The sequence below is a fragment of the Lynx canadensis genome, chromosome B3 (genome assembly GCF_007474595.2).
Source record: "Lynx canadensis isolate LIC74 chromosome B3, mLynCan4.pri.v2, whole genome shotgun sequence".
Taxonomy (NCBI): Eukaryota; Metazoa; Chordata; class Mammalia; order Carnivora; family Felidae; genus Lynx; species Lynx canadensis.
Genome location: NC_044308.2, coordinates 133024364 through 133051186, shown reverse-complemented (window position 1 = coordinate 133051186; position 26823 = coordinate 133024364). Strand labels below are relative to the sequence as shown.

Here is a 26823-nt window from a genome sequence, read left to right as displayed (position 1 = left end):
CTTCCATTCTGCATGTTCAGAATTAGGAAACAAAATGAAAGTACAGGATAATCTTGAATTACCTTTTTTTGAGAAGTGGACACCAGTTGTAGTCATAAGGCCACTGGCTGAAAATTCTGGTGGCTTTAGAAAGGTTGAACCAGTGCTGTCACTAAATATCTTTAGCGTTCTAGAACTGTGTTGTCCAAATACGTAGGCACTAGCCACATATGACCATTTTATTTTATTTGAAGTTTATTTATTCTGAGAGAGAGTGAGCGAACAGGGAAGGGGCAGAGAGAGAGAGTGGAGAAAGGGAGAAGCCCAAGCAGGTTCCACGCTGTCAGCAGCAGAGCCCGATGTAGGGCTCAAACCCATGAACCGTGAGATCATGACCTGAACCGAAACCAAGAGCCAGACGGTTCCAGACACGTAACCGACTGAGCCACCCAGGCGCCCCCACATGTGGCCATTTTAATTAAAATGAAATAAAAAATTTAGTTCTGGTATCAGCTACATTTCAGGGGCCCAGTAAGTCACATGGCTGGTTGCCACCGTATTAGACACATGGGTACATATTATGTCATTATCACAGAAAGTCCTCTTGGGCAGTGCTGTTCTGTAATGTGCGTATTCCCATTTTAATTGCTGTGATAGCATTAAAAATCATCTGATTTCATTGGCTAATCTTCCAGGGAGTTTTGGGGATTTGATGAATGATGGCAGAGTCCCTCGGTGCCTCTGAGTCCCTGAGTGTCCCAGAAGGCTGGGCCTGGGTCTTACTCATCATGGCATTCCAGGGCCCCCCACAGCAGCTGGCGTAGCAGAGCGGTTGGGTGTCCGTGGCCGGTGAGGGGGGCTAAAAGTCCCGTTCTTGTCTAGATGATGATGACGATGAGCCAGAAGATGAGGACCAGGAAATAAGAGAGAAGAGTCTGCCCAGGTGGCAGATCTGGCTTGCCACCGAGCGGTCCCGAGACCAGAGGCACTGGCGGCCGTGGCGCCCTGATAAGACCAAGAAGCAAACCGAGGAAGACTGTGAGGATCCAGAGAGACAGGCAGGTCCCCCGGCCCAGGAGGGAGGCCGGCCTTGGGGTCTCTGCCTTCTCCCCGTTCCCCTGGGGTCTGGTCACCTGAAAGAAGCTTGCTGAGCTCACTGTCTGAGCACTCGCCTGGCTTGGGAGATGTTAGCTTTTGCTCCTGTTTCTGTCTGTGGGGACCTCCTGGGCCACTGGTGGTGTGGGAGCTTGGAGGAACTTGACCAGGTAGTTCCTGTCCCCAGGTAAGGAGGGCAGGCTTCCCCGGAGATTGTCTTCCAGGTTATTCAGTTACTTTTTCACACAGAAGCCTGAGGACTCAGGGTTTTAAAACGTGGTATCGCCGTCCTAGATTCTTTAACCGCGTCCACTTTCCCCGCATCACTCTGGGATCCTCAGAGGTACAGCAGATAGGTTTGATTCCAGAAGACAAGAGGACCTGGATGGAGAGGCCGTGTCAGGACAATCAGTGTACCTCTTGTCTTGCTGGGGAGGGAAGTAGCATTTACCGAGTCCTGGCTTACGTCTTGACTTACCGAGTCCTTGACTTACGTCTCACGTTATCTCACTTACTATCATCGAATGCCTTGGTCTGTGCTGCACTGTGTCTAGTGACCAGCAGCTCTGACGATTTACATTAAAGGAAGAGATTCTATTTTGAGACCTGAAACTGACCCAGTTTCGTAAGACACCAACTATACTGCGTGGCTCACAGCATGTTCTAGGTACAGACCGGGGGGGGGGGGGGGGGGGGGGTTTGCAGTGGCGAGGCTTGTTGGCTTCGGCCTGGTTTGTGGTCTGTGACCCTCACAACCTACCTGCCTTGAGGGTGGGGATTTTTGCCTGCTGCCGGGTCACAGTGCGTGGACGGTGCTTTTCTTGGGGCGAGTGCTCGGCTAATGTTCCTGGATGGTGAGTGAATATTTGAAGCCAGCTCTGCTCCAGGCAGAGGAGTCAGCATGGGTGCCTGGAATGTTTGGGGTGTGGCGAATGGGGTGGCCAGACTGCAGTTAGGATCAGGAAAGTGGGGAGCTCTGGGCAGGAAGGAGGGGCTGACTTCAGGGAAACCTCCACTCCACTCTCGGATGTTTGGTGAATGGCCCATTGCCAGGCGAGTCCCTTTTCTGGCCGAAGCTGATTGTGTTGGGAGGAGTAGGGTCTTGGTGTTTGGGTTTTATGGCGCTCAGGGTCACCCTTCCAGAAGTTCGTTCTCAAGGCTCAGAATTCCAGCCATTTTCTGGAAGTTCGTCTCTGGACCAAACTGCTGCTGTGAGCCGTTCCTTGTTCCTTAGCTTTTCCTCCAATCAGAGCCTGGAGTAGAACAGCTTTCTGATTAACTGACGGTTCTGATGAGTAGAACCCCAGGGCGTCCAGTTTTATTATGCTCGTGCTTTGCTTTCCTCTTTGCTGAGAACCACAGGGACCAAGCAGGTCAGCAGCGCCCTTAGACAAAGGCTGGTCTCTGTGGCCTTACCTTTTCAAGTTACTGCATGAAATCATCTGTGGACATTTGCAGTTAGCGTTCTCTCTTCTAATTGCTCTTACCTCGTGGTCCATGGCTGCTGCCTTTCCTTTTTATCTCCTTGCTACTTTTTATCTCCTTTTGGGCATAGTTTTCATTTCCGAAAACAATTTTGTACAAGGAAATCACCAAATAATAAAATTATTTTCTATCTTAATAAATAGTGTTAACTGTCGTTAACTTAGAGTAACCACAAAAGCAAATATGTGTGCTTTCAGAAGTGAGTATGATTCTAGATATTCTGTGAATCCATTAGGCTCCTTTGGAAGGTTTTGGCTTAAGCCTGCCAACAGTTCCCTCCAGCTCTCTGGAGCCCTGTGAGGCCTCTGACTTTTTTGTATCTTTCAGGAAACCTAGCTCTTGTCCGTTTAAAATTTAATTTGAATAATATCGAGTCATTAGCACATCCACGTAAAAAGAGCTGTGGGGAAAGTCATGAAGCCCTGTTTGTCACAGTAGACAAACCGAGCTCCCGAGCAGGCCCCTTCATCTCGTCTCTCTTGCAGGTGCTGTTTGATGACATTGCCCAGTCTATGATCCGTCTTTCCAGCCAGGATCTTCAGTTTCAGCTGGTTGCGGCCTTTCTGCAGTTCCTGGGCGTGCCTTCTGGCCTCAGCCCTCCAGCCTCCTGCCTCTACCTGGCCATGGATGAGAACAGCATCTTCGATGACGGGCTTCATGACGAAATGCCACTGACTTTCCTCAACCTTTCCTTTTCCGGTGTCAGCTGTGTTGGCTGCTCAGACCCACTGGGCCGCCGGCGCTGGACCCGGGGTCACAATCGAGAGGGCGAGGAGTTCATCCGCAACATCTTTCACCTTGTGATGCCTTTGTTTTCAGGCCGGGAGAGGTCTCAGCTCTGCTTCTCTTGGTTACGGTACGAGATCGAGAAGGTAACTCTGGCCTCCTCCACCCCACGTGGGGGCTTTGTACATGATCACGGGGCTCTTGGTGTTCCTCGGAGCACTGGGCCACACCACCTCCTTGTTCGGGGACCCCAGAGGCCCCTGGTGTGTGGCTGCCCCTGCTGAGGGGCCGCGGGGGGGGGGGGGTGGGCAGGAGGAAGGGGGGTGCAGCTTGCCAGTGACTGGGGCCGTTTGTGTTCGCACTTCTGCTGCCAGATGTCTGGGATTATAGGAGCAGTTAGTGTGAACAGCCAGGCCTAAGCGTAAGCAGGGGTTAGAGGATTTCGGGGTTTATTAAAATAGATAAAATAAGCTACTTGACCCTGCTCCTCATATCCGTTTGCTAGAAATTTGTCTAGGGTGAGCTCTTCTGCCCTCTGCCGGTCACCAGTCAGTGGTGAATCTTAACACCCACGGTTCTGACGCCTGAGCTGCCGGTCCACACACCAGGTTGTATCTGTCTGATAAGATGTGGTGGCCACCTCTCACGGGAGGAGACTACTCGGGGTGTACGAGCCTTGTTTATAGAGGTTTGGATGCAGTCGTGTGGGGGCGCCTGTGGCCTCGGTACAATCCTGAATTGTTTCCCAGCTCAGGGAGCCTCAGGTTTTACCAAACACGTGAGAAAGGCGGGAAGTGTCGACACCCGTGTGGCTTTCTAACACTGACGGTACAGGGGGGTTGCCGTAAAATCCCAGGGCACTCGGGAGTCCTTTTCTTTTTACTTCTAGGTCATTTGGTGTCTGCACACTAAAAACAAGAAGAGGCTAAAGTCACAGGGAAAGAACTGCAAGAAACTAGCCAAAAATCTCCTGAAGGAGCCAGAAAACCGCAACAATTTTTGCCTCTGGAAGCAGTACGCACATCTGGAGTGGCTGCTCGGCAACACCGAGGACGCCAGGAAGGTGTTCGATGCGGCGCTCAGCATGGCGGGGGGCAGAGACCTGAGGGACCGTGAGCTGTGTGAGCTCGGCCTCCTCTACGCCGGGCTGGAGGCGGAGCTGTTGCCGGACCCGAGAGGGGCCGCCGCGGCGCGAGCCGTTCACGTACTGACCAGGCTGACGGAGCAGGGGCCCTGCGGGCCCTACTCCGGGCAGGCGCTGGCCGTTCACATCTTGAAAGCTCGGAAGGCGTACGAACACGCGCTGCAGGACTGTTTGGGCGACGGCTGTGTGTCCGCTCCGGCTCCCAGCGACTCCTTCGACCGCCTGACTAGCCTGGTGAAATGCTTCATGCTCTTTCAGTACTTGACCGTAGGGATCGACGCGGCCGTGCGGGTGTACGAGCAGGTGCTCGCAAAACTGAAGGGCTCTGTTCCCCCAGGGGGCTCTGGCCCGGAGGACGGTGCCCGCGCCCAGGGCCCCCACGGCGCGCTGGAGGCCGTGACGCTGATGCACACGAGCCTGCTCAGGTTCCACACGAAAGTCAGCCTTTACCCCCTGGCTCCTCTGCGACAGGCTCTCTCCGAGGCGTTAAGGTTGTACCCAGGCAACCAGGTGCTTTGGCGGGCATACGTGCAGATTCAGAGCAGGTCCCACACAGCCAGTGAGACCAGAAGATTTTTCGACGCGGTCACCAGGTCTACCAAACTCTTGGAGCCTTGGTTGTTTGCGATCGAGGCCGAGAAAATGAGGAAGAGACTGGTGGAAAGTGTTCACAGGTGAGTACAGACATCTTGTTCGTGTGTCCACAGACCTTTGGGGCACGCCTGCCGGGTCCCCACTGCCCTGCTGGGCCCCAGGGATCCGGAAGTGAGTATGGGCCGGTGCTGGAGCACCCGCCGTGGATGTTCCTTCCGGGTGATGGCGGATGACCTGTGGAAAGAGGAGTAAGAGCCTTGCAAGTGGCCACAGCTTTCATTAGGGGCCTTCGTGGCTGCCTCCCTAGGCCGTGCTTTTTGGGATCCTGAACCTTGCTTATGGCGTGTGGGCGGTGACGGCCAGGCTTTCGGCTGTCCGAGGAGCTGTGCTAAGAGCACATGGACCAAGAGCCCGGGGCCTGGAGTAGGACTCTGGATCTAGATCCCAATTCCTCCACTTACCAGCCGTGTGGCCTCGGGCAAGTCCAGTCACCTCTAACGGGCTCCCCTTTTGTAACGTGGGAACGGTTGAGAGCCTGCCTCTTAGGGCTGCTCGGAGGGGCCGCTGAGGTGAGTGCTGAGTCCAGAGGGAGCGGGAAAGAATTACCAGTCTCTGTTGTTGTTCCAGATGGTAATAGTATCAGGCTTAACTGTTACCTCTTGATACAGTGTTTGTGTCTGAAGGTCGGGCGGTGGTCTTGGGGACACCTTAGCTTCGGCATTATTGTTCCTTCCAGATCTTTGCTGTCGCTTCACCCTGACCTCGTAGAAGCTGGCTACTCAGAGTTGCCTCTGAACAGTGTTTCGCTTCGTTTTTTATTTCTTCCGTTGGGATTTTGGTCACTCTATTTTCCTTAAATGGAAAGGACTTTCCTCCCCATAAGGTAGAATTTGCATTCCGCTGATCAGAGGGTAGGCTTTCTTTAGAAAACAGAGAGCAAGGAGTTTGCGGGTGACGTCTAGGCAGACTCTGGTGTAGAAAACACACAACCCTGGACGCTGCCTTCCTCTGGCCTCGGAGGGGCCACATCATGTCTGTACTCTGCACCCCTAGCGCCCCCACACCTGGGACAGCACCATCCCTGACACACTCTGGTCCTGCTGATGCTGCTGTCTGCCGTCACTAACGTACCTCTTCTTCCTGTGGCGCCGTGGGTGCGAGAAGTGGCCTCGGAGTCACGTGATCCTGTGTCTTGCAGGGTAGATGGTAGAGAGGTCCACGCCACAATTCCCGAGACCGGCTTGACACATCGCATCAGAGCCCTGTTTGAAAATGCGTTGCGGAGCGACAACGGCAGCCAGTGCCCCTTACTGTGGAGGATGTACCTGAATTTTTTGGTAAGAAAATATGTAGAGTTTTTGTTTTTATGCCGAGCTTTGCTTCGTCACAAGTGAGAAGTTAGAGGCGTCCGGTCGCCACCTCCTGGCAAAGCTGGCAGGGGCTTGCTTTTGCCCTCACGCCTCCATGGCCTCGCTTAATCCTCACGGGAACCCCGGTGACTAACGTCCGGTGTCTCAGGACTGGGCAAGAGGTCGCGGGTTGTGGATCTCTTGGAGTTGACTTTGTTGAGTCAGCAACTTGGAAGTGGTCTGAGCTTTCATTGGAAAGAGACCTTAGTTCTTTGTCATCTGTTCATAAGAGTTCCCAGATCCTGATTCTGTTCTGTCACGAAAGGTAATAAGATTCACCCTAGAATGTCGCTTTTACAACGACCTCTCCAGAGAAGCTTTGTCTCACTGAAAAGTACCGTGGTGATTGAACATGGTGCAGTGCCCTTTAATTTTGCTGCTGTGCGTGTGGGGGCTGCTGGGTGGGTCCTGGGCTTCAAGCGTCTGTGAGTCAACTTTGCCTTTGGTTCGGGACCTGGCCTCGGAACGGGCCTCATTTGCCACAACATGTCTACTGCCACGTTGCATGGCAGTTTAGAAACCTGGGCTTCTAGGCCACTTCAGTGTTTGAGCTGAAGGCTACTAAACCACGTGATCTGTAATGAACGTTGTAGCTTTCAGAAGCCAGGAGTGATCTTCCTTATCTCTGTTTCCACTGGGTAACTTAAGACAAAGTTTGTGGACTTTTCCACTTGACAAAGGACAGAGTCGGGTGTAAAGAGCAAGTAAGTTACGGATTAGGAGAGCTCGGGGCCTCCCCCCATCTTTGCAGATCTCAGAATTCATGTGGGTGTGCCCCCCTCTCCCCCCGACCTCTGAAAGGCCCGAGTGGCAGGGAGGACGCGTGATCCCGGGACAGCCGCCTGCTGGCCCACCGGGGACAAATAGGCACTTCCTTGTGGGCGGAAGTCGGCATCAAGATGAATTACCGCAAAAGTTTGTGTGTTTTTGTGACATTTAAAAAACCCCAGAGCTCAGATTTGGTATTTTGACGCCCGTGTGTGACGTGGAAACGTTCAGAAGTCCAGGTGCTGGTGTGGTGTTCACGGCGCACTCGTGGTGGCGGCCTGTTAACCGGGGGTGCAGCCAAGGCAGCGGCCAGAACGGGTTCCAGGCGCACCTCCGCTCCCGTGGGTGGAGCCACAGGAGCCACTCAGCCGAAGGAGAGGAGACGCTCCCTAACATTTCCAGCGCCGTTACCGCGCGAGCCTTGGTCAGCAAGTGAAAGACCTTGAAGCGTAAGAAGCGATGGCTCGGGGCGCCTGGGTGGCGCAGTCGGTTAAGCGTCCGACTTCAGCCAGGTCACGATCTCGCGGTCCGTGAGTTCGAGCCTCGCGTCAGGCTCTGGGCTGATGGCTCCGAGCCTGGAGCCTGTTTCTGATTCTGTGTCTCCCTCTCTCTCTGCCCCTACCCTGTTCATGCTCTGTCTCTCTCTGTCTCAAAAATAAATAAAAAGTTTGAAAAAAAATTAAAAAAAAAAGCGATGGCTCACGCGTCTGCCAGTTCTAACGTCTCCCGTCTTGGTCGGTAGAGATGGGTGGTGCGAGGTGGACCGGGTGTATTTTTTACAAAGATCTTCCATGAGCCAGATTCGGATTTTGGACAAAAAAACTCTTGTTGACTTGGGAGAAAAGAATGGGGGCCCTTGTGGGATTTTCTCCTTCTGGAAAGGTTAGCACTGGACTGAGGGGGAGTTAGAGCCGAGTTAGAGCAGGACTTCTTCTCACAGCTCCTGAGGCATCCGGGTCGGTTCCCAGGGCTCTGATAACCCGGGAGAAAAATCAGAATAGGGCCAGAATGCTGGGGTGCAGGCCGCGTGTGCAGGGAGAGGCCGAAGGGAGCCGGCTCCATAAGGAGGGCTGGTGCTTTGGCTGGTTGTGTCTTTGTGCCTTTCCAGGTGCGTGTGCGCACGTGTGGATTTACTCACTTATTTTCTTTGGGAGAACGATGGAAAGAATTACGGTTTGTTGTTGGCCGTGGCGAGTACAGGAGAAGAAAGGAATTGGGGAAACAGTTAACTTTTCCCACTGAGGTTTGGACTTAGGTTAAAACCTGTTTGGGGGGCGGTTCCAAATGTGCTGTTCTCCCTACACAGTAACCAGCGCTTTCCCACGGAACCTTGTTGTTTTGGATAAAATTACAGTTCTTTTTTTTTTTAATTTTTTTTTTTTTTTTTTAAGTTTATCCATTTATTTGGAGAGAGCGAGGGAGCACAAGTTGGGGAGGGATAGAGAATCCCAAGCAGGCTCTGTATTGAGCATGCAGAGCCTGACGTAGGACTTGAATTCACAAACTGTGGGAGATCAAGACCTGAGCTGAAGTCAGACACTTAACCCACTGAGCCACCCAGGCACCCCTCGTTCTTTTTTAAAAAAATTTTAAGTGAACTCTACTCTCAGCATGGTGCTCAAACTCACAGCCCCAAGATCAAGAGACGCACACGCCATCGACTTAGCCAGCCAGGCACCCCGAAATTGCCATCATTTTCAAGATTCTTCGGGTGTTTTGATCACGTACCTGCACAATTGGGAAAGAAACTAGAGTGTATAAAGCGGTCCGCTGGTGCTGTGGGCTCGATGAAGTCAGTCTTACTAACAGAAAAGGGAGCAGGGGCACCCAAGCCGGTGGTCACCGGATTGCATTTTACCCTCCGCTGCCATTTCTTCTTTCCCATTGACCGCTAGCAGAAGTTAGAACATATTGAGAGGCCAGCATGTACGAGAGCCTCTTTGGTTCACCGCGCTGGTGCTGAGTACGTAAGCCTGCGGAGGGACCCTCGGAATCCCGGATCCACCCGAGCACCACACCCCTGCCTTCTGCTCCTCCACCAGCCGTGTCCTCTACAGTTCTGTGCTTGTCCCGTCCTGGTGCTGCGGGTCACGGAACACACGCCATGGTGGCGGTACCAGCCCTTCCCCACGGGCTGGCCCACTGCAGCCGAGCCCCCAGGTGGATGAGTACAGGGTAGTTTCTGTAGCCCTAGACTCTCTGCTTCAAGTAATCATTTCTGTGATTTGCCCCCTGCCTCAGGTTTCCTTAGGAAACAAAGAAAGGAGCAAAGGCGTGTTCTACAAAGCACTTCAGAATTGTCCCTGGGCGAAGGTAAGTTCCAGAGCCCCCGAGATCCACACATTCCCAGGGACCTTCCCGCCAAGCCTCGGTGCCCGCCCCTCTCCCCTGTCCTTGTGGACAGGGCCCATGCCAGACCCTTTCATCGTGCAGCTGTCCCCCGTGGAGCCTCAGCTGATGGGCGATTATTTCCTTTCCTTGTGCGTTGCTGTGGGCAAGGGGGTCCGTCATTTGCCCAAAGCTCAGCCCAGATGCTGAAAGCATTGGGGTCTGTGTCCCAAAGCCCGGTCAGGAGGTGTCAAACACACGGACAGAGATGTCCACCTAGTCCTGACCCCACTTTGGGAAGAGAAGGCTTTGCTGGAGTTCACCCCTTCCACCCCACTTCTGTGACTTGGGCGTCCTGCCCAGTGAGGCCAAAGGGGAGCGCAGGCTGTGGGGGGTGGCGTGGGGGCAGCTGGCTAGCGCTGGACCCCTGGCCCTAGGTGCTGTACCTGGACGCCGTGGAGCACTTCCCCGAAGAGATGCAAGAGGTCCTGGACCTGATGACGGAGAAGGAGCTCCGGGTGCGCCTGCCCGTCGAGGAGCTGGCGCTTCTGCTGGAGGACTAGACCAGGAGGGAACGGGCCCTGCCTTCCGGGCCTCTCGCCTGCCCCGCCCCCGACCCCCCCCACCGGAGCCGGGATGCGCAGGACGGGGATGCGTGTGTGTGAGCATGTGTCACGAGACCTCCACTTTTCAAGTTTCTTAATTCTTAGTAATTTGGGTCTGGGTTATCAGTCTTTTACCTCTTGCACATTGTTTGGATGTGTGAAGGACACAAAACCATTGTTTACATATTGTATATGTGAATGTGTGTACGTAGGGAATAATCCTGCCAAGTGAAAACTAAACCCGTCGTGGCTGGTGTGCGGGAGGTCTGTTCCACTCCTCTGCCTGGCCGTGAACGTTCCCCACTGGCACCCTTGGTGGTCCTGCCGTCGTGGTAGGAAAGGTCTGGTTTCTGAGCACTCGGACCTCTCCCCGCAGCTGGTGAGGAGAGCAGCTTTTGCCCTTAAGAGCCGTTTAAAACTTGGTGTTCTGGCCTCGCTCCCATTTTAAAAGTTTCTCATTATTTGCTAGGCTCTTGATGCCACCTCCCTTCTGTGGACCAGGAGCATCACCTGGGGGCTTGTTAGAGATGCAGCCTCTGGGCCCACCTCAGCCCTTCTGAGTCAGGGCCTGCACTTGAACAGGACCCCCTGGGGACTCAGGTGCACCAAGTGTGGGGGGCACTGCCCAAAGGACCCCTGCGGCAGGGGAGTGTGCAGGCGGCCATCTGAGAAGTGCAGAGTGGAGCCAGCGCCTTCCCACCAAACCCACCCCTGCCTGGGGGCTGTGACACAGAGGCCCAGACCCAGACCTGCCAGGCCACATTCTTGTTTTGATTTCTGAGGGTATGAATGGAACGAAACGTAAATATCCACATTCAGACCACTTTCTTCCGAAAAGGACACGCCTTGCAGTCATTATTCAGGACACTGAACTGGGAGGAAATTGCTCTATCTTCCCTGAGGTCCTGCTCTAAGAGAAACGCGGACAGCTGCTGCCTCTATCCTGATCTCTAGAAGGGCTGAAGTTGTATTTCTTTGGCATCTCATCCAGAGAAGCCCGTGTCGTGGAAGAGAATCTTGCCTAGAAACCAGCGGACACTGGTGGGGGAGAAGGGCGGTGGGTCAGGGCACCCGAGGAAGGTGGCTGGCCAGCCAAGTGGACGCTTGCCTCGATCTGCCCCGCTTCCTTCGCGGCTTCAAGACTGAACTGTTCAAGAGAGGGGAGAAGTGCCGGAAATGGATGAAGAAAGGTAAGGGGGAGCTCTAACAGGTTTTGAGAACCCTTGAGGGGGGTGAGGTTTCTGAACCTAAGAACGAGCAGGCAGGGCAGATTCCTGTTGGGAACCTTGCTTAGCAACGCCAATACCTTCCTGCCCCAAGGATGCTAGAACCCTCATGCTCCACAGACCTTCCAGAAGGGAAAGCGGAGTTTCCTTCTGAAGCCAGAACCACACAGTCGGCCTCTGTTGCTTAAACAGCAGACACCGCTGGCTTTGCGGCTGCTGTTGTCCAGCCCTGCTGCCGGCTCTGGGGAGGAGAGCAGGGCAGGAGGTGTTCGGGTTTACACTCCTGGCCGTCGCCCAGAAGCCTCTCTAACGCCTTGGTCCACCTAATGCTGGACCGGCTGCTGAGCGGCTGGCGTGGAGGCTCCAGAAACGGGACAAACTGAGGAGGCGCTCACTTTATTGGGGGGAGAGCACTGCATGTGGCCAACACATGAAGGCAGCCTGGCGGGCACCCTACACACCGCGCTCAAAAAGGGACACGGGAGGTTTTGCTAAGAAAGACCAACGGGAACGTGGGTTCCTCTGGGCGGCTTCCCAGCCTCATCCCTTGGAGGAGTCGGGACACCCCGACCGTTTCCTTGAAGGCAGATGTGGTCACTACAAGTAGAGCCCTTCAGGGGTGCCTTCTTGTTTTTTATAAAGAACGTTTTCTTTCGATTTTTTGAAGTCTTCATTTGTTACTTTCATTCTGCGTTCTCTCAAGGCCATCAGACCAGCTTCTGTACAGATCGCCTGTGAGAAAGAACAAACAGTATGTTCAGAAAATGAAACACTTTGTGTTCTAATGATTCCGAGAGCTACTTTGAAATAAGGTGTAAGACGCCCACACTAAAACTGCCTCAACCATTTGGGAAAAGATGAGATCTTGTGAATGTCTGAAGCCTTCTAATGATTTTCTCAGGGGATCTGAGGTGGCTTTGAGGAGGAGGACTGGCTCGGGGTCTACCCGGCGGAGTGGCTTGGGAGGGAAGCTCTACCAACGCCCCACTGTCGTTACAGGGAGCCACGTTCCCGGGCCACAGATGCCGTTACACCTGGAAACTTCGCGGCAACAGAACACACGTCCAGTTCACCTACCTACACTGAGGAGAGAGCTTGCGTTCTGGCTAAATGGAAATCTCCCCATTTACTGCATTTATTGTCTCGCAACACTTGCCAAAAGTAAAACAACCCACACAACATGATGTGATAAAACCACAATCTCAGCACTAAGTTTCTATCTGGTTGTGACCCTCAGGATATTTCAAATGGTTCAGCAAAAAAGAAAGTGAACAGAATGATAAAGCAAAGAGGTAAAACGGTAACACTTGGTGAACTGAGGTGATGGGTATGTGGGCATTTACTATTGTTGCAACTTTTCTGAAGACTTCAAATTTCCCAAAATACAAAGTTGGTGCAAAATTTAAAAACTCTCTTTAAATTGAAGTTACCGACAAAGACACTAACCTAGTTCTACAGATGCCAACGATACGCAGTTCAGTGCAGGCACCGGCGTGAAAAGGCCCCACACACGCCGTCCCTACCTGACCATGGCACTTACCCCTACCTGAAACCCAGGTCCTCACATACAAAGCAGGCTGGCCCCACACTCAGTGCTGCCGAGCCTCGCCCTAATTCTGGTCATCAGGGAAGAAACGTCCTCACGCGCACACACAACCAAGAGGTACAGTCCAGCCCAGGTTCTCACCTTGATGTCGGCCCCAGAGAGGTCATCTTTAGCCATGATCAAGTCGTCCAAGGTCACATCATCGGCCAGCGTCATCCTGCTTGTGTGGATCTGAAAGATGCGCCTCTTGGTCTTTTCATCGGGCAGGGGGAACTCAATTTTCCTGTCAATGCGGCCTGCGGGTATAAAAGGTTTCCAGTCACACCCCTGTGGCTCCCCCAGGCTCCGCTGTGGCTCGGGAAGCCTGTCTCCTCACACCTGCAGTTTCAGAGGGAAACTTCCCTTGTGGGAAGGGTCCAAATCTTGAAAAGTGAACACTACTCTTTGTAAATATCCACGTTTGAATTCATCCCGTTTAAAAGAAATCCTCTCTCCTCTGGTACCTTCAGAAACACACAAACTAGCTACTGCTGCTTTTGGTGCTACCCGAATGCGAAATTAACTGGAGCTACCATAGGAGCTATTTCTTCAGAAAAAAGACTATTCATTACGGGAAAGAGAAACGGTCACAACTTAAGACTGCGATGAAAAGGGCCACGCTACGCCTACTACATCATGCTCTTAGCCATTACCTCAGTGGAACGCAGCTTTTGGGAAGTTATTCTACACTTCAATAATGTATTTGCCTTGATGTGTATCATTTTTAAATCCCCTGAAAGTGCACTTAAACACGAACACGTATAAACACACTCATTCTCCATGATGGGACAAACGCAAATCTGACCTGGTCTGATAAGTGCTGGATCCAAAGTTTCTATTCGGTTTGTGGCCATGATAACTTTCACGTCACCCCTTGAATCAAATCCATCCAACTGGTTCAACAGTTCCAACATTGTTCGCTGGATTTCTCTTTCACCACCGGAATTTGAATCGTATCTTTGAAAAAGAAGAGAAGGGATGAAAACCGAACTGATCTGCTGAAGGGGAATTATAAAAACACCTCTGATGCCCTCAATTCTGGCAACAAAATCAGCACAGCCTCCCAGCCACCACATAATCTTACTTAAACTGTAGATGTTTTCGTGCCTGAGATGGCATCATTAATTCAGATTGCACGTTTGGTATCTGAGCCCCCGACCCAACCATGAGCTCCTGGAAAGCCTTGTGACAATGGCTGTGTCCCCAGAGTGCAGATGATGCCTGGCTCAGAGTAGAAACTCAAGGCATGGCTGCACACTAATCTCCAGATGGTCACGACTCCCGGGTGGTTGTCACCTGGCACCCAGGAGCAGAGCCTAAAGCATCCACAGCCACGTACAGAAGGAGCCAAGGCAAACCCATGTGCAAGCCACACAGGCAGTGCTCCGTGATCATTCTCAGACAAGAGCTACGAGGTCTTTACCTATAAAGGACACACAGAGAAAAATGTACCTTTTTGTTCCAATGGCATCAATTTCATCAATAAACACGATGGATGGCGCGTGTTCTTCTGCAACTCGAAATAACTCCCGAACGAGTTTGGGCCCATCACCTAGGTACTTCTGAATAAGTTCAGAGCCAACCACTCTTAGGAAAGTGGCTGAGGTTTGGTTTGCTACTGCTTTGGCTAATAAGGTTTTACCTATTTTAGGTTAGAAAAAGAAAGACAAAGTGAAAAAACCCTCAAGTGCTGTCTTAACTCGAAAACCCTGTCACTACCACCTAAAACGGGCATAAAAAACGGGCAGATCCCTCCGATGAAAAGGCATGCCACCATTCCAGTGTCTTGACATTACGTTCTCCAAGGCAGATAAGAGGAAATTCAGAATGTTCTGATTATTTTTAACCATCTTCCTAAAGTCATCATCATAGTGTCAGAAAATACACTTTACTGGGTTATTCAAACTTGCATAGAATATTATTAACCCGACGCATGCCACCAGGGTTTGGGATCCAAACTCTGTGAAACAATCAGTGATGGAAAAACAGCCTGAGAACCCTAGGTCTGACCTAAGGAAACACTCTTTAGCACTAGGCCTGCAGCCCCCGGGGCCACCCGAGGCGTCGTGGCTGTGCTGGCTGGGCTTCCCCGAGGCTCAGCTGCGACGGGGCCAGCTCCCAGTGAAACCCACAAATGATAGCTCTTCAGACTTTTCTCAGTCTCTGTTGTGTCCTTGTGAGGAACTTCCTCTCTCCAATCTCAGGGAAGATCTCAAACATTTCCAGTCCTGCCCCGTTCCTTGAGATTTCTATTTCAGGTCAAAAACAAGAGATCTGGCAGCCATTTTGTGAACTTTAGGGCTGGAAGACCTTGGCCCCTTTGATGGTGAGTGAGGACAGGGGCACAGGGCCAAGCAGGAGCATCAGGACACGGTGGCAGTTAGAGCAGGGCTGGTAAAGGACCAACCTTAGGCCCGCGGGGGAAGGGGAGGAGGCTGCCGGGGAGTAACACGGAAGACTTAGTTCAAATGGGAAGAAGGACGAGGCGCTAAGCTTTACTACAACATGTGGCCACGACATCCTTGTGGTGAGACAGACAGAGGGCTGGGTGTGAAGGCTTAAAGTGCGGAGACTCCCCGAGAGAACCGACTAGGGCTGGTGAACAGAAGACAAAAAGGACCTTTCTAAGTGGGTGGCATCTTTCAGTCCAGAAGCGGCCAAGGCCAGCTGCTGTGGCACTGCAGTAGCCAGAGGGCTCACCGAACCGGCTTCTTCCTCCTCCTGTCAGGCCCACCACCCTGTGCTTCACCCCAGCTCCTCAGATCAGTCCCCAGCAGTGCACATGCACCAAAGGAGGCCTCTCTTCCAGCCTCAGCCCTGTTGCCAGCTCACTCCCAGAGCGACCGCGGCCTTGGGCTAGTGGTCACTGGCCTCTCTGACACTTGATTTCCTGGGCTGTAAGAGGACAGGCTGCAGAAGCTCCATGCCTCCGGAGCTCGTCTCCACTTGTCTCCCAGACCCTCCACTGTGGGCAGTCCCCAGTCCTCTCAGGATCCTCCTGGGAACGTGGTTTCAATTCATTCAAATAACTGTGCTTCCTCTGGAATTTACACAGCGATGTACTGCTAAGTCCTGGACTGTACAACTTACTCAGGTCAACTAGTCACACGGTGAACCAAATATATGTGTTTTTATCTTCATCTATGTATACAGTATTATATTCATTCAGTACCAATGGACCAGAGAATGAACCTAATCTGAACAGCACAGAATAGGTTTTAAATCAGCGGTTCTCCACCATGGTTCTGATGTCTGGCCACACACTCCAGAGGCAGATCGGGATTTTCAGGGATGGGACCAAATACTGGTATTTTTTAAAGCTCCAGGGTGATCTTAGTGTACAGCCAAGGTTGAGCATCCTGGTTTATTTCCTGTCTTCTAAAGTATATTTAATAGACTCACACTAATCTTGAATTATGAATACTTGAAAGCCTTATGTTTTACAGCATATAAATGAGATATACAAGAGGAGTTCTAAGAAACTAAATGCATTCACACTGAGCAGGCATTTGGGGTGGGGGCTGCCTACTGGTGTTCGTTTTTTGTTGCAATTCCTACTACTGTTTTTAACACATTAAGTCTGTTAAGTCTACAATTTCAAGTCTAAGATAATTCAGTTTCTAAGCATCTACTATACGGATAAATATACTTTTGTGTAATAGGTATGTTTCCCCATTTATTCCAAAAACGTCCAAAATGCCGCTTAGAGAACTTTGTTTTAAACTAAGGAACTGTGGCATCCTTACACAAGAATTAATTATAACAAGCTAATGCTGCAGCTCAGGAGATCAGCTGAGTGCCCAGAGAGTGTCAAACACGGAGCATACGTACCTGTGCCAGGTGGTCCATAGAGAATGACCCCTTTTGGGGGCTTTATACCCATCTCTTCATAATATTCAGGATGAGTGAGAGGAAGCTCCACGGATTCCTACAGAAAACAAACACTGGTAAAAATAAAACACTTTCCTACTAAAATTATCAGATCCATTAACCGGCGTCAAGAATATAGCTCACTTTCAACAAAAATAAGCTAAAACCTCACTTACTACTGTTAGAGACACTGTGGGTGACTTCATCTAGCAGCAAGGACACACTGAAGAGGACATCTGTCCCGCCCGAGCTGCCGCCCCCTGCCTATTGCTCCCAATTTCCCTCTAACTTTCCAGAAGCCAGCCTTGAGCAACATTTAATAAGCTCTTCACGAGCAAAAGAACTTCAAGTGAAAATACACCCTTTCCATTTAAACTACAGACAGGAGCTGGGATGATTTTCTGATTGCTGTTACACCGATGGACACGCTGGCTAGAGATTGAGCTGTCTGAGCGGTGCCAGGTGGAGACCAGGGACAGCTGTGCATGACCTCCCTACAGACGAGACGCCATGCAGGTGGCTGGCCCACAGCCAACCTGAATGACCACTGCACTTGCCCCGACTCACACTGTCCCCACATCACTGGAGGTTTCCAGATGGCCACAGCTGAAGTTAACACAGATGGAAACATTATATATTCACACACACAATAAACACTGCATATAAAAAGGATTAAGCTGCAGCTGCTGAAGCAACAATCACCCAATTTATTTCCATTACCTAACTCGGTATTAACAACTACAAAAGAGCACACTGGCAAGCTCTGTTACTGTTTGATCAGTACAGAAAAAACAAAATATGCAAAATAACTCTAAGCACCCTAAATGAGGCAGCAGTAAGAAATCTAAAATCTTAAAAACCCAGAGCCAGTGCCTAGACCTACCTTAATTTCCTGGATTTGGTTGTCCAACCCCCCAATATCAGCATAGGTTTCCTGGGGGGCCTTTTCTACTTTCATCACCGTGACCAAGGGATCCGTGTCATCCATGAGCACCCCTATGACGGCATGTACCTACAGAGAACGTTAAGTTTTACTGCAGGGACGTGAGGTTTACACAATCCATTTACAACAGTACAATGCCAATCACCAGAACGGCACGAACGGGCGGATCCGAGAGGAAGGAGAAACCATCCCTAATTAGGGGCTTCGAGACCGGCAACTTGCCTTGTGGTTGAGCAGGACCGAACAGCCTGGCTCCAGCAGGTCCTTGTCTACAAAGGAGAGAATGCTGACGTAGTGTTCTGAGCCCACAGACGTGGACACGATGGCGTGATTGTCATCAATGATCTCTTCCAACGTTCCTACCGACATCGGGGTCCCCCTCAGATCATCCACCTTTGATCTCTCCTCCTATGTAAGAGTATGCCACGAAGGAAAAGCGGGTTAGACCTAAAAAGTAGACAATGCTGACAGTTTTACTAGAGTTACTAGATTTTACTACGTTTACAAAGCAGGTGGTGCGTTTAAAAGGCAGCTAATTTATGATTCATAAGAGCCTGCACAGGTCAACTGCTTGAATTTCACTTATTCACTGAATTCTATCTAATAACTAAAACCGTCAATTTGTAAAATCAAAGTTACAGTAATTTCTCAGTTTACCTCTTGCTTTTCTTCTAAAGGCTTCATTTGTTCCTGATTTCTAATGAATTCTTCCTCCATGAGAAGATAGTCTTTAATTCTCTCTAACTTCAGTAATTTTAAGCGGCACTGAGTGTGAGGTGTCACTGTAATTAAAAAAGTTTTATTGTATGTGGAGCTTGACGTTCGCAATGAATTAAGTCCATCCATAAGAAAAAAAGGTTAAGACTTAAAATAAGCTAATAAGCAGGTGCCTAAATGCAAAGGGAAGAGAGACTTTGGCAGTTATAAGTAAGCAGGTAAAAACGGGACGAGTTCTATGACCAGACAGCTAATACAAAATGACATACACTAAGTGAACTGTCTTTATATATAAGAAAAAAAGAACTCAAGGACCCAAAAGACAGTTTGCTTCGGTGTTTTATTCCCCATAGGTGCTAATAAGAATAGCTACAAGTGCTGTTCAGTCAGAATACATGCTGCATGCTAGCTAGAACAAAAGCATCCACTTGTAGGAGGACCGTGAGATATCAGTGGTATTAACATAGGCGGCAAACATTTTTTCCACACTCTTCTGCGTTCTTTTGGCTTGAAGTCCCCTGCTGCACAGGAATTTTAGCATATATAGACAAAAATGCCAATCTTTTCTTTTGTGGTTCCTAGGTTTCCTCAAAATGTCTCTCCTTCCCTGAGGTTAAATATACTCCTGAATTTTCATTCATTTACTTATTTTCACGTCTGTACTACATCTGGCAAAAAGGGATCTAATTTCATTTTCCCTCAACAGCAAATAAAATATGCCAGCCATTTGTGTTAAATACTTCATCCTCTTCCCACAGAACTCAGACATCACCTTACCATAAAGTAACGACCCATGTAACCTGACTTCCTATGCTCTTCTGGCAATCTGAGGACCTAGTCTTTACCGATACCATATTGACTCATTATTCATTTTTTCAAATTGTCGGATTCCTTTCATTCTTAACCAACCAACATTTATTGAAATTACTTCATCTAAGCAGGAAGAGACTTGTTTAGATGGGGATGGGAGGGTTATGTAAGCCGAAGTGATGAGAAAAAGGCAGCCATGGGAAGGAGAGGGGGGAAGAACGTTTTTAGGCAAAGGACAAAAGCCCTAATGTGGATAAGAGTCAAAGAACACAAGGCAGGGCCATGTGAACGACAGCAAGGGGAGTGACGGGCTGAGGACAGAGAGGTGGGCTGGGTCAGGTCACCTGCTCTGAATCTCAGTCTATGTTCAGTATGAAGCCACTGAAACAGCTGGTGTTCAGGAATCCCAAGACGGACGTTCCAACACAGTGGCGTTCCATTTCTTCGGGGAATAAGCGTGTTTTCTAAGTTATTGAAGCTCAATCTGACTTTTCTAATCTCAAACTACACTCTTCATACCTCAGAGGAGCTGGCTGTTTAAGCGAGACATGGTTGTATACCGTCTGCACACTGCTAACACCAAAGCACAGCTTTTACCGCAGCCCAGAGGAGGGCCACACCCGCGAGCAGAGCTGCAGCTACCCCGTTTCCTGACTCCACATTCCGACCTCTACGCTACACACACAGACGGCTCTCGTGGAACCGAGACAGCAGGGAGGAACCATTACCCAGTGGCAGCTTGCTGGCAGCATCTGGTCCCTTTGTTTTCTTCTTCTTTTTCCCCACTCTGGTTGGTACAGGAGGTTCGTACTTCTTTTTCTTGTCCTTGAATTTTTAGAACAGCGGGAAAAAACAAAAACCACACCAATCATAGCAAAACACAAACTTCTGTAGGGCCATCATCTTTCTCGGGGCTGTAATTTTCCTTATCTTTCAGAATGCTATTAAAAACTCCTTTTACGGGGCGCCTGGGTGGCGCAGTCGGTTAAGCATCTGACTTCAGCCAGGTCACGATCTCGCGGTCCGTGAGTTCGAGCCCCGCGTCAGGCTCTGGGCTGATGGCTCGGAGCCTGGAGCCTGTTTCCGATTCTGTGTCTCCCTCTCTCTCTGCCCCTCCCCCGTTCATGCTCTGTCTCTCTCTGTCCCAAAAATAAATAAACGTTGAAAAAAAAAAATTAAAAAAAAAAAAAAAAACTCCTTTTACAAATAAAGCTAGGTTTTACACTTCTGCAACTGGTGAATGTAATCACCAAGTGAAATCAAGAGTCAGACGCTTAACTGACACCTCTTGATCTTTCTTTTTACAATACACAATGATAGACTATTCAATAAGGACTAGACGTCAGAATTCAGAATTATATACCAAAAGTTTGAGCTGAAATAATGAGACAATTCTTCTTCACATCTGAGGATATTAAACACTAATTTACTGGCAATTTATTTTAACACTCTGTAGTGTTATTTTACACATTTAAAAATCATTAATTCAGGGTGGGGGGCCTGAGGCCTCAGTTGGTTAAACAAGCATTCGACTCTTGGTTTTGGCTCAGGTCACGATCTCACGGTTTGCGGGTTTGAGGCCTGTGTCACGCTCTATGCTGCTGGTATGAAGCCTGCCTGGGATTCTATCTCCCTTTCTCTCTGCCTGTCCTACAACCACACTCCCTCTCAAAATAAATTTAAAAAAAAATCATTAGTTCAGGGCATCTGGGTGGCTCAGTCATTTGAGCATCTGACTCTTGATTTCGGCTCAGACCATGATCCCTGTGTCGTGGGATTAAGTCCTGTGTCAGGCTCTGTACTGAGTGTGGAGCCTGCTTAAGATTCTCATTCTCATTCTCTCTCTCTCTCTCTCTCCCCTCACCTCCCCTCTCCTCCCACTCACCCCCTTTCTCTCTCTAAAATGAAACTAAAAATAAAAATCATTAATTCATAATTACTTACTTGACAGGTCAATAATCTTCTACAACATGAAACGGATACTATATGTGAGGCCAGGCTGGTTAAAAAACTACAGGATTACTTATTTTGCATTTTGACACTCACGAGTCCCCAAAGGACTTCTCAGCTGAGAGCCAAGATATGTTGCACAAGATATGTTTACTCATATCACAGACACATCTGGCTTATTTACCTTGTCATCCTTCTTGCCACCTCCAGGGCCATGACCACCACTCTGACTTTGACCCTGAAAAAAGAAATCAGAGGTATAAATTCAGAATGCGATCATTTCAAAAGAACATCCTTATATTCCCAGGATTCCATGACACCATTTAACATTTCTGGACTTAAGATGTACCTTGCAGTCAACATGTACATTTAGCATCGTAGAAATTTCTTTTCTTCCTGAAAAGCTGTTAGTGGATCAATGGTGTGCCCTGCAACTGTTTGCATCTTAAATCAAGAACAAGTCTACTAAGAAACTGATGTATCATAATGAGGCTGGGATTCTAAGACCACCCCTTTTTTGAGGGGAAAGTAGAGCTTGACATTCTTTAATATAAAACTACTTGAGTGAGTATATTTCATGAAATTAGGCCATCAAAGCTAAGTCATTTTACCTATTTAACAATCATTTATCAATCGTTTACTCCTTACTACGATCACACCAAGACCCAGGAGACCTTTCTTTCAAAAGCAACTTACATACCTCCCATCTCTAAAGCCTGGGGCTCTCAGGCAGGTCTTTCTTCCCAACCTGAAAAACTAAATCACCTTAAGGTATCAAGAACTCAAGTGTATTAATACACTCGTGGGATTTGGGGATTTTAAAACAGACCCCTCGGCTACGAGGGATGGCTTAATAAAGAAAAGTATCTCAAAGCTGGTGGCATTTTAAACAATAGTGAGCTTACTTGAATAGAGGAGCCCTCAGTCCCCTCAAATCACTTCCACGTAAGCACCTCTAAATTAATACACCACCAGTTTAATTATCAAGACAGAACAATGTATCATTGTTACCTAGAAGAGTTAGGGTCAAATATAGTTCCCCACCTGCAGGATTCTTAAAATTCTGTGCTTTATTCTGAAGGACGTAATTGCAGGCTCTGAAAAACTGTGGTTCACAGAGTTAGTTATACCGCAGTAGGCTGTCCAAAGTACAGGCCTTTAATACTTACTTACACCTCCTAAAGAAATGTGCTGTTGGCTGGGGCAGCTAATGTTTGTGGGGTGCTTACTATGTGCCCAAGTCTGTACCAGACATTTTCCTTTACTACTTCATTAATTCCACACCACCCTTCAAGGTAGGGTTTATCATTCCCACTTTTTAGACGAGGAACTGCGATGAGCCTAAGAACATGGGCTATGGAATCAGATGCATCTAGCTTTAAACTCCATCACACAGGTCACCTCCCTGAGCCTCAGCATTCTTAACCAGAAAGTGGGGATGATTCTAGCTCCCCTTACTGAAGATGAGGTAAGGCACATAAACCACTCAGCATGTGCATAACTCACAGTAACTCCTCAGCAATACAATATCACCAGTGAACAAGAAACATTAGGGTCAGGATTTTAATGACCAGCCTGGTTACAAAATCTGGGCTCTGAAATAAAACTATCTGGTTCAGTTCTTCACTCTCATTTAACCCATCTCTGTTTTTATCCAGAACTCTGACCTCCCATTCACATTCCCACAGCATTTTCTCCCCTCACCAATCCAGCTATTCCTTTGTAAAACAAGGAGCTGATCCTTTAATTTTCCTCAAAAATCTTCAGCTGCTCCCCAGCATTTATGGTGTAATGTCCAAACTCTAGAGTGGCAGACGTGGCCCCTGCCAAACTGGCTGCAGCTAACCTTTCCCAGGTTCATCTACCACTCGTGATCCTGCAAGTCTGGCCCCACAGGAGGGCATCTTCCTGTACAGGTCATAAACCTCTTCATTTCTGGGGCATTTTACAAGATGTTTCTCAGTCTCAAATAACAATAACAATAACCCATTTCAAGCCCTTACTCTATGCCAAACAGTGTGCATTCTCAGGGTATCATCTAGTTTACTTCTTACAGACCCTGTGAAATTGGCACAATCATAACCCCTGGTTTACAGATACGGAAACCAAGGCCCAGAGATGTTAAGTGACTTGCCTATTATCACAAAGCTTGTCAGAGATGTAGCCAGGAATCACGAAGGTCTATTGGACACCAATATCTTCCTGCATGGCCTCTAGCAAAGACTGGCAGGGTTTGTGTAATAGCACAGCCACTTAATGTGTCTCTGTTTCCTCCTTGGTAAAGTGAGGATAATAATAATTACTGTAAGGATAAGAAGAAAATGCTGGAATATAACCCTATGTCTATTGCAGCATTATTTACAGTAGCCAAGATATGGAAGCAAGCTAAGGGTCCATCAATAAATGAATGAATAAAGATGGTGAGGCGTGTAAATGCACACAAACACAATGGACATTACTCAGCCATTAAAAAAAAAAAAAAAGATCTTTCCATCTGTGACATTAACGGACCTAGAGGGTATTAAGTTAAATGAAGTCAGACAGAGAAAGACAAATACAACACGATTTCACTTGTATGTGGCATCAAAAAACAAAGCAGAAACAGATCCATAAACACAGAGAACTGGTGGCTGCCAGAGGAAAGGGACAGTGGGTGATGGGGAATGGAAGGCACAGGCTTCCAGTTATAAAAGGTATAAACCCCGGGGATAAAAGGTAAAAGGTACGGCACATAAAGCACATAAATATACAGACAGTGGCACTGGGATAGCACTGCACTGTAAAGGGACAGATGGCAGCTACAGTGAGAGCACAGTAGAGAACAGACTCGTCCAATCACTGGGTTGTCCACCTGAAACTAATTTAACACTGTGCCAGCTCTACTTCAATAACCATGACAGTGACAAGGAGAATAACGCTGGAAAAGTACCTAGCACATGCTTAGAACATTACCCCCGAAGTCCTTACAAGACCTAGAAGACTATGTGGTCGGCGTTCTTGATGTTCAGGATACAGGCTGAACACACTGCCATCTCAGGCCCTTTGCACTTACCTATTCCTTCTGCCTGGAGCCCCTTCCCCTCAGATGTCGGCATAGGCTACTCTCATTTTGTTTAGACCCCTGCTCAAATCTCACCTCCTCAGAGGGGCCTTTGCTAACACCCTATGTAAAATAGCCATCCCATCCCTTTCTATAAACAACCATATAGCACTGGCCACCCACCCATCTCTCTCCCGTTCCCTGCCATCATATTGCAAGTCTGCTTTTCGGGTGTGTGTGTGTGTGTGTGTGTGTGTGTGCCTTGTCTAGAACGCTTTTCGGTGTGTGTGTGTTCGCCTTGTCTATCATATTGCAAGTCTGCTTTTCGGTGTGTGTGTGTGTGTGTGTGTGTTCGCCTTGTCTAGAACGCTTTTCGGTGTGTGTGTGTTCGCCTTGTCTAGAATGTAAGCTCCATGAAGGCAGAGACTTCGCCAATCACGCTCACCTCTTGCGCCCTCACCGCTTAGAGCAGAACTTGGCCAAAAAAAAAAAAAAAAGTTGCAGGTGCTCAATAAACACCTGCCTACTGAACTAAGGAACAACTGCTAGCGGGAGATTCCCCTCCGAGGTGCACCAGTCACAAAGACGTCAGTCTTGAATGCCTTCCCCAAGTGCCCCCACTCCCCGCGGTCGTCCACCGCCGCGCTCTCCCCTCCTCAGCCGGAACGAATCCCTCCCTCTTCTGCGGTCGCGCAGCCCTTCACCTGAGCGGCTCAGAAAGCACTGGTCCCAGGTGCTCAGGGAGGCTCCCGCCGGAACTCCCCGCGCCGGTCAGCGGGGCCCCGGGCGACGGAGCAGCAAAGCCGGGCGCCCTGACCCGCTCCGCCGCCCCACTAGCAGCCCTCCCGGGGGACCCTGCGCGCCAGGGGCCCCAGGAACCCCGGTCCGGGCCCGCTGGTCGGCCCCGGCGGACCTGAGCACTGTCTCCGGGAGCCCCCGACCCCCGAGGAGAGTGGGCCGGCGGGCAGGAAGGCGGGCGGGTCGAGTGCCTCGGGGAGCCGCCTCGCCCTCTCGTCTCGGGGCGCTTCGACCCCGTCGCACCGCCACCACCCGCCGAAACCCTTAGTCACTCACCATCTTGCTCCGGCCGCTTGAACCACCGCTACCGGATATGCATCTGCCAAGGCGGCCGACAGAAGCGGAAGTTGCCTAGTGACGCTACGGAAGCCGAGAGGAGCCAAATCCCTCCCTGACGGAGTCGCTCTCCAAGGGCTTGGTGGGGCAACGAAATATCTTAGAAGCAAAACGTGAATCTTGTAAAATATTTTACTTGAAAAAAATTTTTAAATCGAAGTTGTTAGGCTGTTGTCAACAGTTTAAGACGACGACGTAGACTTTGCAAGAAGTAAGACAGTTGTGAAAATATAAAATATTTAAAATCTGCAAAAATCTTAACTGAGAAGAATTTCACGTGTTGCTCCAAGAACTGGAATGGAATTATAACGGCGAAGGTGACATAAACTTTTGGATCAACATTTAAGCTATTATTTGGGCTCTGGAATAGACGAGAGTATTTCCTTGTCTAATGAGTTACCTGGATGCGTTTTCTTTTTTCCTTTGATGCTTTGTGGCTTGTGATGATGTCACATGTTGTCTTAAAATAACTAGTCTTGCACCTGGTTGGTAACGTTGATCATTTATTACACCTACCAGGACATTAGAAAGATAGCAAGCATCCCTTTGGCCTCTGGAAACTTCCACAACTGGTGCTCAAAATGTTGCCTGTTGCTGAACTGGAGAGATGGAATTCATTCTTGTTTTTTGTTTTTTTTCTCTGCTCCTGATTAATTTAGGCATTTTAGTTGTGAAATGCTAAAAATATTTCACTAACACCCAACAGGTACAAAAATAGGAAATCACTCTTTCCTTTTCATCATCATCTATAAAAACTATGTCTTGACAACTGTTGATCTCCGCTAACAAATCTGGCATCTACATGATATGTGAAACAGTATGATAGGTGAGGGGCAAGACAACTCCCCTTTCACGAATGCTGAGAGAAACGCCAGAGTTGTATGGAATGTCTAAGCAATCTGTGTATAACCCGAAGAAGTGTAGAGGTCCTGAGGTGGTGTCACATTCAAAGAAGCACAGGCTGATAATACTTAAGAAAACTTAAATTCTGGAGGACTTGCATTAAGAAGCCCCTCAATGCACAGAAAACACATTCATCTCTTTTCTCCCTCCTGCTGGCCCCGTCACTATTCTCCACTCCAATGACAGCCAGCTCTGTAACCCCAACTCTTGCAGCTTCCAACCTCCCCAAGCACCACGTGCTCCAGTCTTTCCACCCCCTCCCTGCTTCTTAGCTATTCATTTTGTAGATAAATGTAACTTCTCTACTCTCCTTAGTGTTAGCTCCCTTTTTCCAATTTCTTGGATTTCCCCTGAAAAGAGGGCACAGAAACTGACCCGGTCAGGGAATATCCATTTGCCTTAGGGGGAAAAAAGGGTGGGGCTGGGAAGAAGATGAGAGATTATGAAGAATCACATTAGTGACTTTTGCCTTGCTCACAGAAGTAATATTTTGTTTGTACTTAGCCTAGGCT

At 49.2% G+C, this 26823-nt stretch overlaps 2 protein-coding genes across 7 annotated transcripts in view; one reads left to right on the top strand and one right to left on the bottom strand.

Annotated features, from left to right (window-relative positions):
- NRDE2 (NRDE-2, necessary for RNA interference, domain containing) overlaps nt 1-16084 on the top strand; it is a 57285-nt gene extending 41201 nt beyond the window's left edge. For 2 of the 6 annotated variants that reach the window (XR_003969663.2, XR_003969661.2), the window contains 7 exons: nt 862-1037; nt 3045-3431; nt 4175-5103; nt 6222-6360; nt 9442-9513; nt 9966-11323; nt 12359-16084. Coding sequence is in view for 3 of the 6 variants with exons in the window: in XM_030319772.2 (XP_030175632.1) it covers nt 862-1037; nt 3045-3431; nt 4175-5103; nt 6222-6360; nt 9442-9738 (1928 nt within the window). In the remaining 3 variants the exon portion in view is untranslated. Of the gene's footprint in view, nt 1-861; nt 1038-3044; nt 3432-4174; nt 5104-6221; nt 6361-9441; nt 9940-9965 lie in introns of those variants that run through there. The other 4 variants (XR_003969662.2, XM_030319773.2, XM_030319772.2 and 1 more) reach the window with 4 other exon arrangements.
- On the bottom strand, nt 11740-25418 carry PSMC1 (proteasome 26S subunit, ATPase 1). The gene is made up of 11 exons (XM_030319776.1): nt 25349-25418; nt 21419-21472; nt 20013-20109; nt 18415-18539; nt 17980-18165; nt 17698-17826; nt 16776-16872; nt 14397-14586; nt 13750-13901; nt 13047-13201; nt 11740-12091 (listed from the first exon to the last, which is right to left on the bottom strand). The coding sequence occupies exons 1-11, from the start codon at nt 25349-25351 to the stop codon at nt 11957-11959; spliced, it is 1323 nt and encodes a 440-aa protein (XP_030175636.1). The 5' UTR covers nt 25352-25418; the 3' UTR covers nt 11740-11956.
- Between the last annotated feature and the right edge of the window lie 1405 nt (nt 25419-26823).

Excerpts from the sequence above, each read along its gene's own strand:
- PSMC1 (XM_030319776.1), bottom strand. Across the intron at positions 14,587-16,775 it reads CTATGGACCACCTGGCACAG|GTAAAACCTTATTAGCCAAA; the intron begins GTACGTATGCTC and ends AACCTAAAATAG. Across the intron at positions 13,902-14,396 it reads GATGCCATTGGAACAAAAAG|ATACGATTCAAATTCCGGTG; the intron begins GTACATTTTTCT and ends TCTTTTTCAAAG.